Source organism: Dendropsophus ebraccatus, chromosome 12 (genome assembly GCF_027789765.1).
Source record: "Dendropsophus ebraccatus isolate aDenEbr1 chromosome 12, aDenEbr1.pat, whole genome shotgun sequence".
In the NCBI taxonomy this organism is placed as follows: domain Eukaryota; kingdom Metazoa; phylum Chordata; class Amphibia; order Anura; family Hylidae; genus Dendropsophus; species Dendropsophus ebraccatus.
In genome coordinates, this window is record NC_091465.1 from 42825838 (window position 1) to 42839302 (window position 13465).

A 13465-nucleotide genomic window follows, 5' to 3' on the forward strand; every position below is an offset into this window, starting at 1 on the left:
TTCTGTGTTTGGCTGTTTCCCTCAATGCAGTAGTGCTTGAATAGATCAGAAGGGAGAATGCTAGACCATTCTCATGGCCTCCATAAAACTCTATAGACATCTATGTGTACCTACTGTACCTCTGTATATCGCACACTTCTTACAGAGAACATTGTGCATTAATCTGGCATGGTCTATTTTGTTGGTATTTTACAAAATGCAGAAATTAAACAGCTAAGGTGAGAGGAAAGCCTTGATTTACTTTGCCAGGACAGTAAGGATTCTCTTAAGGAGAGAGACAGGCTAACAGATTAAGGAGTTATCCAGCGCTACAAAAACATGGCCACTTTTCCCCCTACTGTTGTCTCCAGTTCAGGTGTGGTTTGCAATTAAGCTCCATTTACTTCAATGGAACTGAGTTTCAAAACTCCACCCAATCTGGAGACAATAGTAGGGGGAAAGTGGCCATGTTTTTGTAGTGCTGGATAACCCCTTTAAAGGTACACAGTCTAGGTTTAATCTCCCTCTCTCCTCTAGATAACTAGTAGCTAAGCCCACCTCCTCTTCCTCTGTTACCTCTTGCTTTCTGTTATTAGGACGGACTAGGTCTATCAACAGGCAGTGGATAGCAGATTGCAGAAAAGGGTGACACCTAGTGGCTTCAGAGCAGTTTTTTGGGGGTAAGGAGTCATTTTTGGTAAATTAAGAGATCTGAATCACATTGAAGGAAAATGTTTGAAATGTCAGTGACCATTAAAAGAATTGAGGATTTATCAGATTTTCTATGCAATCCTATGAGGGAAGAACAAGATAGAAGGAGAGAAGCCCAGAATATGTTACATCTATGCTCAGCATCTCCTCCCTTCTATCCAATTCTGCTCCCCCATAGGGTTCAATACAAGACCTAATAGCTCTGCTTTACGTTCCATAGGCTCTCTATAGCTACTTAGCAAGGACATTTAGTGTGATACAAGCCAAGAGATAATAAATTATTATGAAAACAGAATGCGGTCTAGTATGATTTAACATAATGCTAGCAGGGCATGAATCCAACAGCATCATCACGGGGTGGAAGGTCTTCTTTGATTTGTCTTGCTTGAATATTAATTACAACTAGAGGCATTTTAATGCATGGACTCTATTCACCTTACAAGGCTGGTGCCAGCTATAGAGATGTACGATGCGGAACAAACACGAATCCTCCGCTTCATCTTATCTAGGTTTGCTGTGCAGTGGAACATAATCTATTGGCGGCTCTAAGCAGAAATTTCAGATTTGGAAGAATTTGATTATGTTTTTGTTTTTTTTAAGTAAAATTACAGATAGGAGGTGAGGATTTTTCTTAATTTAATATATCTTGAGTTTGAAGACATTTGAATGTCATTAGTGCCTCTTACAGTATAGAGTAAGATCCCCTCCATGGGATGGCCACCCTTAGCCTAGATCAGATTTTTCTTGTATTCTCTTATATCCTTTAAATATTACCCACCTTCATTGAGGAGACCACTCAAGAAGAACTTTTTTTGCCATTTGGTCCTTTCAAAGAGATTTGTCTGTACATTTATTTTTATAAGGTTTGTATGTTCTGTTCTGTTTTGTGCTCCTTTGTAGTTATGGCAGCACTCTGTGCCTCTTATATCACACATAGTCCTGCAATATAATGGTCTATAAATATGGCTTCCATATCCTTTCCAGAACAAGGTGTGATGGTACCTAGATCCCTTTGCTAATTTTCTGATAAGGCTGGGTTCACACTACGTTTTTGCAATCCTTTTCTGCAAAAAACGGATGAAAAACTGATGAAAAAAATGGATGCAATTTTGTGCATCAGTTTTCATCTGTTTTTCCATTGACCTCCATTATAAAAAAAAAAAAAAAAAAACGGATCAAAATGGATGTTTTTTTTAATGGACACAAAAATGAGGTCGACCACGTTTTTGTGTACGCTAAAAAAAGGATCTGTTTTGATAATTTTTTGGGTTTTTTTAGATAATGGAAGTCAATGGAAAAAGGGATCAAAACGGATGCACATAGTTGCATCTGTTTTTTTTCATCAGTTATTCAACAGTTTTTTTGCAAAAAACGGATTGCAAAAACGTGTGAACCCAGCCTAACCAAAAATAAATGGTCATATCATGTTTTCTTATGGTTTTCCATTTCAGAATGATATATAGAGCATGTGCAACCCATCACCTATACTTCCATAATGCAAGGTCTATGTACATCAGTGATAGAGATGAGCGAACCGGGTTGGGTTCAAATCGATCCGAACCCGATCGTTCTGCATTTGATTAGCGGTGGCTGCTGAACTTGGATAAAGCTCTAAGCCAATGACTATATCCATGTTTTCCACATAGCCTTAGGGCTTTATCCAACTTCAGCAGCCACCGCTAATCAAATGCCGAAAGTTCGGGTTCGCTCATATCTAATCAGTGATGATCCAGGATCAACAATAGATTCTCACATATATCTGATACAAACTAGAAGATCACTTTGACCTAATGAAATCCAGGAAATGTCGAGTCACTTTGGTTAAACTATTTACATTTAAAGGGGTAGTACACCAAATTTCTTTTCTTTCAAATCAACTGGTGCCAGAAAGTGCCAGAGATTTATAATTTACTTCTATTAAAAAAAATCTCAAGAATTCAAGTACTTATCAGCTGCTGTATGTCCTGCAGGAAGTGGTATTTTTTCCAGTCTGGAGAGCAGGAGAGGTTTTCTATGGGGATTAGCTTCTGCTCTAGACAGTTCCTGACATATACAGAGGTGGCAGCAGAGAGCACAGTGTCAGACTGGAAAGAATACACCACTTCCTGCAGGACATACAGCGACAGTTTATAAAAATAATTCTGACCATAAAAATGAATTATTCACCAAGAGATTATCTACTCTGATGTTTGTCACAAATCATGAGCACAGAGCCTATATGGCAACACATGGAGTCTGTATGTGTCTCCATGGGATTCTGTATTATGCTCCATTGGATGCTGTATGTACACAGCTATTCTACCCAGGGAACTATGCTTCAAGGACAAAATTCCTTTTTACATAGAGCAAACAATGGTTTATAATATATGAGAGAGATTGGTTGCTATGGTTGTATTGCCTAATAACTAAAGATGCGCCAATTTGCCGAAAGTTTGGGTTTATGCGGACCTAAACTTTTGGCAAGTTCACTAATCTCTACTAATAGCCTATTTATCATTCCCTGCACCAGCACAGAGTGGCACAGAGAGTAAATCCCCCCTTCCTCAAACTGTGGGGCACTGTATTCCTACTTACCAGCATGTTAAATGTGACTGATAAGGTGATGCTTGGCTGATACCAAACCCCAGTTGTGGTCTTTAGACCCACAGTCAGGCCAGGGTTTATGGACATAGCGCACATGCAAAAATATGTCCATAATAACCTGTGTGAGCCCAGCCCTAATGTTTCATCCCATGTTTAAGTGATATGTATACCAACAGTATTAAGACATCTTCTAGACTCACTATCAAACACACGGCAAACTCAATTCCACCAATGGTGCTATATCCAGCTTAATCTTCCTTAAAGTGCACCTATCCCTCACCTAGAGTCAACAGTTCAAAGCAATTCATAGAAATTCTTTATTGGGCTGTAAACACCAGATATGGCTTTTGAAGTGGGTGACAGGTTCACTTTAAAGGTTACGTGACTTTGTACTTTGCATTACCATGCTACCGCTCTCCTTTATTCTTCACAAACCTCCACGCGGGAAATCCACTTCCATACAGCACACACACCCAGAAGACTTTGCAATCATCCTATTCTCACACTCGTTCTTACTTAGACATCTTCATCCTTCTACTGATAAAATACAGGTTTCTTTTCTTATTATTATTATTTTTTTTTTATCCCGAAGAAGAAAATAGCTATTTTTCATACAAAAATGTCTTTTATCACCAAGTTTTTGTTAAATTCTTCATTCGTCCTTTGTGGTTTTTTTTTTCTTTTTAAATGTTTTTCAAAATATAGAAATACAGCCAAGACACTGCGGATGGGGAAGGGTCTTTGCAGTCTGTGAATAAGTGGGGAGGGATGTGTTTGCATGGGTAGGTGTCAGACCAAAGTGTAAGATTTGGAGTAGGCTCCAGCTCCTTGTTTTTGTGCCCGACCAGCTCCAGAGCTGCTCATTTCCAGCAAAGAGTCCCGGGAACCTCCCATTTTGTTGTGTTGGGTAGGCAGGCGATTTTCTAAAGGTCCAGCAGAAGCAGCAGGGTCGGTAGGGGCAGAAGGTGCTGTGGCTGCTGGGGCTGATGGGGCAGAGGCAGATGCCCCAGACATGTGTAGAGTCCGCTGAGGTAAATTCACGCTTGATGGGGCTTGGTGTGATAGACCAGGTGGAGGCTTGGCACCTGGCTCCAAAGTAAGATGGCGGGAGTGGTAACCCCGAGATAGATTGCGCATAGATGCCTCCCTTGGCGGCACCACTGGACAAGAGTCATGGGGGTCTGGCTTACGAAAGTGGGGATCGGATTTCATGTACATAGGGAGGTTGCAATATTCACCTGAAATAGAGGAAATAACACAATGCTAAGTGATCAGAACTGAAGAAGCGGCATCTATTGCATCAACATTACAAGTGTTACATAATAACTTTGTCCACCATAAGACCACCGAGGCTTATTTTGCTGTTCTAGTTATAACTCTTTTCCATACTAAATGGTTCCACAACTTTAGCAGAGTTTAACTTACTTTTTGCTCTGTGAGGGATGGGCACAGCCACATTCTTGGTTGGATCACTGTCCTGTGGTTTGGGAGGGGAAGCAGTAAAGCGGCAGATGCCAGGCTCAGAGGGAGTGCTCATGGAGGTCATGCTATCTCCATTGTCATTGGTTCCAGTAGTCATTTGATCAGAGGAACTGTCTGAGATAAAGCACTCTGTTATCTCAAACTTAGCATGCTGTAACTGTTCTTCTAGCTTGGCATGCTCATAGGCACGTGCTAGTTCTTCATAGGTGGAGGATGCACTTTCGGTGGAGACCATACTGTTGCGACCCTTATCTGCAAAGAAAAATATATACACAAGGTAACATTAACTACCATTGGGGTTCAAGGATGGACATGTATTTCATATACAGTTTGACTGACTGTTTTGGCAGTGGCCCCTGGTCAGAAGGGGCAAACAAACTCACAGTTGGATGAATACACATAAAATATAACTAGCTGAAACAAATAAACACAATGCATTAGCCCAACTCAAAAGAATATTACATATGGCAATTGGTAAAGGGTCCATCGCTGTTACTGGTTTGAAGCCACTCTCCACTCTAAGTTTATAGAAGATTGTTGTATACATGAAGGACTGAACATACCTGTGTCCTGAGAAAGACTGGCACTGTAACTATCACTCTCAGTCACAGTAATGCCATGTTGAGAGCCAACAGTTCTCCAGTCAGAGGTCAGAGTTCTTGCTGGGGTAGAGCTCTGGCACTTGGTGAGTGTCCACTGACTTGAATATCTGTTCCTGGTACTGTGAGCAGACTTGACACTTTTCCGAGAAACTGGATCTAGAGGTAAAGCAGATGAAGCATGTTACGACCTAGTCCTGCATCTCAGATTACAAATTATTAAAGGGATTTACCACAAAGGACACCCATTAACTCTTGATGTAAACACAATTCAGACCAGGTGATCAGAAGAAGCAGCCCTTACACTGTTAAAGCAGGTGTCTATACTGAGCACAGGGTTTGGTGAGTGCAGCTGATCTTTTCTTGATGCATAAGGGCCCTATTCCGCTACCGCTATTGCGAAAGACCTGAAAACGTTCACTCATTTCCATGGAACGATAATCGTTACTTATGATTGTAATTGCGATAGTTTTTTCTTCGCTATTTATTCGCTATTGCGTTAGTATCTATTGCGAATGACCGAACGATGTCTTATTCAATGCGAACGATTTGCGAACGTCTTGTGAACGAGCAACGATAAAAATAGGTCCAGGTCTTATAAAGCGATCAACGATTTCTCGTTCAGTCGTTAATCGTTAACTGCATTTCAACCGAACGATTATCGTTTAGATTCGAACGATTTAACGATAATCTGAACGATAATCGTCCGGTGGAATAGGGCCCTAAGATGGACTGTGTCAACAGAGCACTACTAATAAGCCAGGTCCCATGCTCTTGAGCATCATATTGCTATGTCTCTATGACAGTGCCAACCTGTTGTTTTTATCCTTACAGTGTCATTCAAAAAGTCTTTTCATGATAAGTTGCCATAAGCGTATAGAGGAGGAGCTGCCCCATTTCTAGCCATTATATAACCTGTATTTTTTCATTTTTCCCACCATGTTTACCTCTCTGCAGGCGCCTTTTCTCAGTGTCAGCTTTCCCTGAGCTCAGCTTCAGAGTGGATGTAGACTAGCTGCATCTGTTCCATAGACCAGATACAAAAAAATGAAGACCCTGCTTCTCTACACCTCAGAAACAGCAGCAGCAAAAAGGGCATTATAAAGAAGTAATGAGCAGTGTAAGCTGTGAATAAATTGACTTTATGGCCAGTGTAACCTGATCTCTCAGTGAAGATGAAAGATTTTCTCTTTTTCTACCAAGCCTCCTTAGTGATGAATATATGAGAAGGTGGTGGGTCAGGGAAGGAGTCTAATAAGTGGAGAAAGCTGAATTTTTCTCCAACAAGATATACTATAGACTTTATACAGTATGTATATAGTAAAATATTATTTAATGTATACCGTTCCCAATGAACAAGCAAAAACGGTTACTGTAAATTTCCACATATTTCAGGACATTGAAGCTTTACCTCCACAAATATCTACCTACCAAATGTTTGTGTAAAAGTGTTCTTATTAGGTGCACTACAGAGACTGTACTCAGTATATTGTACATTGTAAAATAGTATATCAGATGACAACATTTCAGCTGCTAATGGTAAGAATTTTACATTCATTGATCACGTACTTGTTCCCGGTCTAATATCTGACATGTCAATTAACGGTCCGGTATTCTGTATCAGTGCAGGGTGATGCAAGGAAACTCCAGTGCAGAAACTTTGGGGATTTACAGTCGGGCTGAATTCAGGATCTGTCACAGGCAATGTAGCTTTATCGTCACCTGCTCAAGAGATAAAAAAATATATATTCCAATGTTATTATATTGAACTATATTGTATTATATATTATTATAATGTTATATTGTACTGAGCTAAATAATATTGAGGTAACATGCAGAACGCACAGTGCGATGCAAATGATTTCTGCATATACAGGAGCATATTCTTACCAAGCTGCTTGACCCCCTCTTTATCTTCAATGAGGAGCTGTACCCTGGGAATATCAATGTGTAATCGTGGTCCAGCGGGCGGACCCTTCACCGGTGTATCAAAGCTGCGGTTGTTTTTGCTGGTATAAACAGAAAAGATTAAGACTTTAGAACCTAATAAGTATCCATCAATGAGGACCAAACACATAGCTTTCCTGGAGAAACCTCTCCATTCCCATATATCACACAAGAAAGCCCCAATCAATAACATAATAATAGAAATCCTTCATAGTGTATACAAGTATGACGGTGGGATATACTGTATTCTTCTCTTACCTGATTAACATCTCTGCCAGACTTTTTGCATCTGTGAAAGAGAAATAAAGAGAATTTTTTTTAATACATTCTGTATAAAGACATCATAGCAACAGAACTACGCAATAGCAAAAATAGGTATACAGCCCTAGAAGAAAGCATGTGCATATCACATATCAGGAATAGCACAATAAAGACCAATACTCACCTCTCAGTCTCTTTAGTCTCTTCTCTTTCCTTTTCTTACGTATAATAAACAAAAGGGCCACTCCCAACGTGGCCAAGATGACAGGACAGGCGATAGAGAACAGTTTCTTCACGTCATCTCCCTCACCTTGTGCTGACTTTATTGGTGGAATAGTACCTGTGGGGAGAGAATAGAGATGAGCTCATCCAAAATAGACTTTAAGATGTGTCATATGTGTCAGATCCCTATAGGCATAGAACCCAATGGCAAACCCAATGGCAAGTATGGTCCAGTAGAGCAGCTGATATGAGCATAGCACTGTATGCCATAGTAATAACATGAAGACAGCAGCTTCCCTTTAAAGAGTCTTGTTTTCCTTGTACTGCTGCAGCAGGGAGAGGAAACCAAGATATGGCACCAAATGAAATCAATATAGGACCATGGTGCTCAATATAAAATACTTCTCTAATTAAGAATCCATTAACCCAATAGCTAAAGTCAAGTAGACAGTGGACAACTATAGCACAAATATAGTTATCAGAAATATGAGGGGCAGTATATGTATTTATGGTTCAAGGGCTATCTAAACATCATCAGAAATATCCTTAGCGCATAGGATTTTTCTTATCCTGAATTAATATCTATTTCTTCGAAGCCGCAAATGAATGAAACGCGCCGCCGTCTGCGGAAACCTTTAAGAATATGTTTTCGCAGTAAATTAAAACCTGTCACAAAAGAGTTTCTAAAAGCCTTTCCTATAAAACTATTTCTAGAGATCAAAGGCTTGCTGAAGTGTGAAAATGCAAGGTGTGGGATTTAGAAATGAGCAGAAAGGACTTGTCTGACTTCAAACACCCCGGGTTTATTCATTAACCGCAGCGAGTTATAGGAATAAATGCCCCAAAGCTTCTAACTACATCAGGTTTGTTAAAAAGACAAAAAGCAATAAACATGGACATTGCTTTGCTGTATCCTATCAAACATAGAAAGATATCGGGGGGAGATGTACCGAACCTTTCGCAGTGGAGCAGTTGCTTATAGCTGCCAATCACATTGTTTTTTTTCATTTCTGAAAAACATTCTGAGAAATAGAATCTGATTGATTGCTATGGGCAACTTTTTAAAAAAATTCTAACCCAATTAACCTACCCTGTTTTTATTAGTGCCCAAAGTGTTAGTGGATGATTTTATTGGGTACACCTATCAGGGAAACATATACATAGCATAGAATATTCTCTAGATGTACTTTCCACCTCTAGACCTCCCACCTATCTTGAGATCAAGAGCTCCCCTGCCTCTCCGAATCCGAAAACAGCTGAAACTGATCAGGTATGTGATTCGTGTAACTCCCGTTTACACTTGCGGTGCGTTTACACGGAACAATTATCGCGATAGCGATCGCATTTGAGCGATAATCGGCTTGTGTAAACACAGCGAACGATCAAGCGACGAGCGATAAATCGTTTATTTTGATCTTTCAACACGTTCTTAAATTGTCGTTGGTCGTTCGCTAAAAATTCACAGATCGCTTTGTGTAAACAGTCTTTCACCTATTCACCCTATGTGTGAGATAGGCTTAAGCGATCTTAAAACGATCGCACTAATGATTTTTCTAAACTGTATATATCGCTCCGTCTAAACGCTGATCGTTATAGAAAACACATCATTACTTCGAAATCGTTAATCGTTTGATTGGGGCGAATTATCGCTCCGTGTAAATGTACCATTATTAAAGTCAATTGAAGTTGTGTACCTTACCAGTTAGACTGCTTTTCCCTTTCCTGACCACCTCTGGTGGGCACAAACAGGCTGGAGAGGGCTAGGGAGCCCTTCATCTCAAGATAGGTGAGAGTCCTAGACAGAAGACTTTTATAGCACATCCTGTGGGTATCCCCCTTTAAGACTACAGGCTTAGCCATACTATAGACAAAGGTTTTAGAGAGGTCGATGCTAGGTGCCAAATGATAATCTCACCACGGCAAACACTGTCTAAAGACATGTGAACATGGTTTTCAGAACTGACTGCTAAAGGACAGAACATTACATGCAATTAATTTTTAATAAAATTAGACACACATGCTCCTGAAAAACTAAGTGGGAGTGAGGTCTAATTTTTTAGCATATGTTTGCACGTACTATATTTTACTTTTATTCTCTACTGTGATCTGGTTCATAAGTTTGTGATGTATAAAAATAGAAAAAAAAGACTTTGCACTACTATCAGCCTACTGAAAAAACGTAAAAACGGATCAATTCAGGCTATAAAAAAAGACTTGCAGACTTAGGCCATGTTCCCATGTTGTAAAACACTGGCCGTTCACTGCAGTACCAGCCGGATGATCTTCACTGCCTCTGAATTTTCCGCTGCTTACAATGGAGTGTACGGCCGGAGCTGTACCATTGTGGTTTTCTGTGGTCACTATTCATTGAATAGCGGCTGCAGAAAACTGACACGTCAGTTTCTTGCGGCGCCGCTAGGGATCCCGGCCGGGATTCCTTAGAAGGCAGCACTACGTAAGTTCCGTAGTAATCACGGCCGTTGTTACAACGGCCGTGATTATTACGAAACTTACGTAGTGTGAACATAGCCTTAATACAGACAACATACTTACTCCCATCATAGTCCAGTGTTGCAAACTGCGAAGTCTCATTCCCACATCCGGCACTGTTACAAACCCTCATCTTCAGCTCATACCAGGTGGCCTCTCGGAGGTCTGTCAGGAAGACGTCACTTGTAACATTAGCCTTTAAACTCTGCCATTGCCAGCTATTTCGCGGGCGGTACTCCAAGATTACTGAAGTAATAGGACAGCCTCCACTATTCCACCCATGGAGGTTCAGCCGGGCATGAGTTGAGTTCACGTGAGTGAAGAGAGGCTGGTCCTTATTAAATGATGGTTCTGTAAGAAATTTAAATATTACTTTGCTAATGTTAAAGTAATAGAAATGAGGATGAAATCCAATACAATGTTAGCATGTCATAATAATAGATACTGAGTAATGGAGATGATCAAAACTTAGCAAGTATAGGTAAAGGGGCAGAAATAGGACTTCTATAGTAAGGAAGTTTCTACCTCTCCCATGGGTCTTGGCCTCAATGATTTCGCTGATTCTTCCAGCCCCAACACTATTCTTGGCTGCCAGCTTCACTTTGTACCAAGTTCCACATCGCAAGTTCTCCAAGCGGCGTGATCGCTCAGAGGAACTGATAAAAACATCCTCCCACTCTTCTCCGTTATCTACAGAGTATTGCAAGACAAAACCTATGGAAGACATAAAAATTGTTAAAAAGTAATAGGGAGACACATAAAATAATGGTCGCTTTAAAGTGCCTTTGAATACAAGTAACCCGAAGGCAGTATGCTATATGGAAACATAAAAGTACCTCTTATAGAACTTCCACCATTGTCTCCCGGGATCCATGCCAACGTAATGGAAGAGGCTGAAGATTTGGTAACTGTGAGGCGAGGCTGGTCAGGGGGGACTTTAAAAGAAATGAGACAAGAAATCAAGATATTAGTTCATCAAACCATTTATAGGACCTCTCTAAGCTATTCATTCATGATCACCCAGCCGTTCTTTGCTTCTTACCTTGCACCAGGAGATTAACAATTATCGTATCAAACCCCAAAGTATTAGTGGCTGTACAGGTGTAGTAACCAGAGTCTTCTGCTTTGACAGAACGCAAGGTGAGGGTACCATTTGGGTGAATTGCTCTATGCCCATCTAGCGCCACTGGAATTGCAGAGTCCTCACTATGGGAAAAGAGACAAAGATTAACATTGTGTCATTATGATGAGCTCTGATGAAGCCATAGTCAAGCACATATTGCGTCTTTAGGCTATGTTAAAACATAGGAGGACATTTATAAAGGTCCCCCCTGCCGCTTCCCTGCTCGCCCAATGGCTGGGCAGGGGGAGCTCAGTGGGCACGGCAAGGTGGGGAAGTGGCATGGCCATCCTCCCGCACCTCGTTTATGATTTGCGCCTGCTTGCTGGTGTATTACATGATCTAAATCTACACCTGCCTTAGAGAGTTCGGCCGGGGGAAAGGGGACAGGGCCCAATTTATAAATCATAAATTTCATAAATCCCCCCCCATAGTATTTGTGTCAGTCTTTTGGTCAGTCTTTTTTCTACCAAAACCAGGAGTGGGATGAAAACACAGAAGCTGTGCAAATGTTTCCATTATAATTTTTCCCCGTCAGGTCCACTCCTGATTTTGGTTGAAAATACACTGACCAAAAGACTGACGGAAATACTATATGTGAACATAGCCTAAGCTTGTGTTTGGAGACCGGCTAAAGATCTGTTGACTAAGATGGCCATGGCAGAAAGACATGACCCAATATTCTTTATACCACTGGTTAAAATAGATATACAGTAGTCATTCCTGTAGACAGTTGTATTATAATCACAAACATCTTCATGGACTTTCTAAGTGAATTATGAATTAATAGAGGGGTTCCCCTCTTTGGGGTCTTTATATTTTGGTCAAAGCGGAGAGTGGTTACAAAGAATATCTTTCTCTCTATAGATAATGTCTGACTGCCAAAGGCCCCAGCAAAGTTAGACTATTGGGATCAGCAGGACAATGACCATAAATTACCTGTCTTTTGTCCATTTTATAGCTGGAGCCGGTTCCCCGACAGAACTGCATGGCAGACGGACATCCTTCATCCATGGAGTACTTACGGTGCCACCAAATGATATAATTTTGGCTGGAGCTGTGAAAGAATATATGTCTTTCATGTCGGCCTAACATGATTATATTCTATTAAATTTTATACTGTATATGATTTTAATGCACAAGAACATAACATTAACCCTTACCTTTTCCTGCTGTCTCGATCATTACCCTGTCACTCACATTGCCCTGTCCGGCGGATGTCACAGCTGCCACCCACAGCATATACTTCTGCCCTCGGAGAATGTGATTAATACGATGATGCAGTACTTCAGGACTGGCCTCATACTCACTAGGAGCCTTTAAAAAATGAACAGAAAAGAAAATCTATGCAATTGCAAATCTCAACACCAAGCAACAAAATGGAAACGATTTGGACGGCATAGTGTTAACTACAATACATACAACCATACAATGTGGATCTAGGAATTGCATATAAGCAAATTATTTTACCTCGTCCCTAATTAGCTCTAATTAGCTGCCGCTTTTTAACCAGCAGCATCATCGTCCCCATCTAGAGACTGAGGGGAAAAACTTCAAAAGAGTAAAAACTTCAAAGATTTCCATTTTATTCTGATGAATCTTCCTCCCTTAGAGAGAGGAATCTAGAAGACACAGAGCAGCAGGGAAAACATGGCTGGCTGGAAACGGTGGAATCTGAAGGGAATCTTTAAATCGGACTGGGAATTAAAGGGGTTGTATGAGGTTAGAAAAACATGGTTGTTTTCTTCTACAAACACTGTCACTCTTCACTAAGGGCTTAAGAGAAGGGGTCTGCTCACGGAACCATTGGACAACTCCAGTGTCGGACTGGTCCACCAGTAAACCGGAGGATCCTCCGGTGGGCCCCCAGCTTTAGAAACTGCACTAACACTGACTGACATGTCGTGTCTCACTGGTTCCTCACCAGGATCATTTCCTCTGGTGGGCCACCAGGATCATTTCCTCTGGTGGGCCACCAGGATCATTTCCTCTGGTGGGCCACCAGGATCAGTTCCTCTGGTGGGCCCCAGATACCCCAGTCTGACACTAGACAAATCCTTTATACAGTTCA

The 13465-nt window shown here is 40.9% G+C and overlaps 1 protein-coding gene across 2 annotated transcripts in view; it reads right to left on the reverse strand.

Annotated features, from left to right (window-relative positions):
• Positions 1 to 3601: 3601 nt before the first annotated feature.
• DSCAML1 (DS cell adhesion molecule like 1) overlaps positions 3602 to 13465 on the reverse strand; it is a 164228-nt gene continuing 154364 nt past the window's right edge. The window contains exons 21-33 of one of the 2 annotated variants that reach the window (XM_069947261.1): positions 12558 to 12711; positions 12334 to 12451; positions 11317 to 11480; positions 11111 to 11209; positions 10800 to 10988; positions 10338 to 10625; positions 7747 to 7902; positions 7560 to 7590; positions 7245 to 7363; positions 6924 to 7079; positions 5319 to 5513; positions 4699 to 5007; positions 3602 to 4511 (exon numbers count right to left, since the gene is read on the reverse strand). In XM_069947261.1, the coding sequence (XP_069803362.1) occupies positions 4063 to 4511; positions 4699 to 5007; positions 5319 to 5513; positions 6924 to 7079; positions 7245 to 7363; positions 7560 to 7590; positions 7747 to 7902; positions 10338 to 10625; positions 10800 to 10988; positions 11111 to 11209; positions 11317 to 11480; positions 12334 to 12451; positions 12558 to 12711 (2427 nt within the window). In that variant the 3' untranslated portion in view covers positions 3602 to 4062. The remainder of the gene's footprint in view (positions 4512 to 4698; positions 5008 to 5318; positions 5514 to 6923; positions 7080 to 7244; positions 7364 to 7559; positions 7591 to 7746; positions 7903 to 10337; positions 10626 to 10799; positions 10989 to 11110; positions 11210 to 11316; positions 11481 to 12333; positions 12452 to 12557; positions 12712 to 13465) is intronic. The other variant, XM_069947262.1, reaches the window with a different exon arrangement.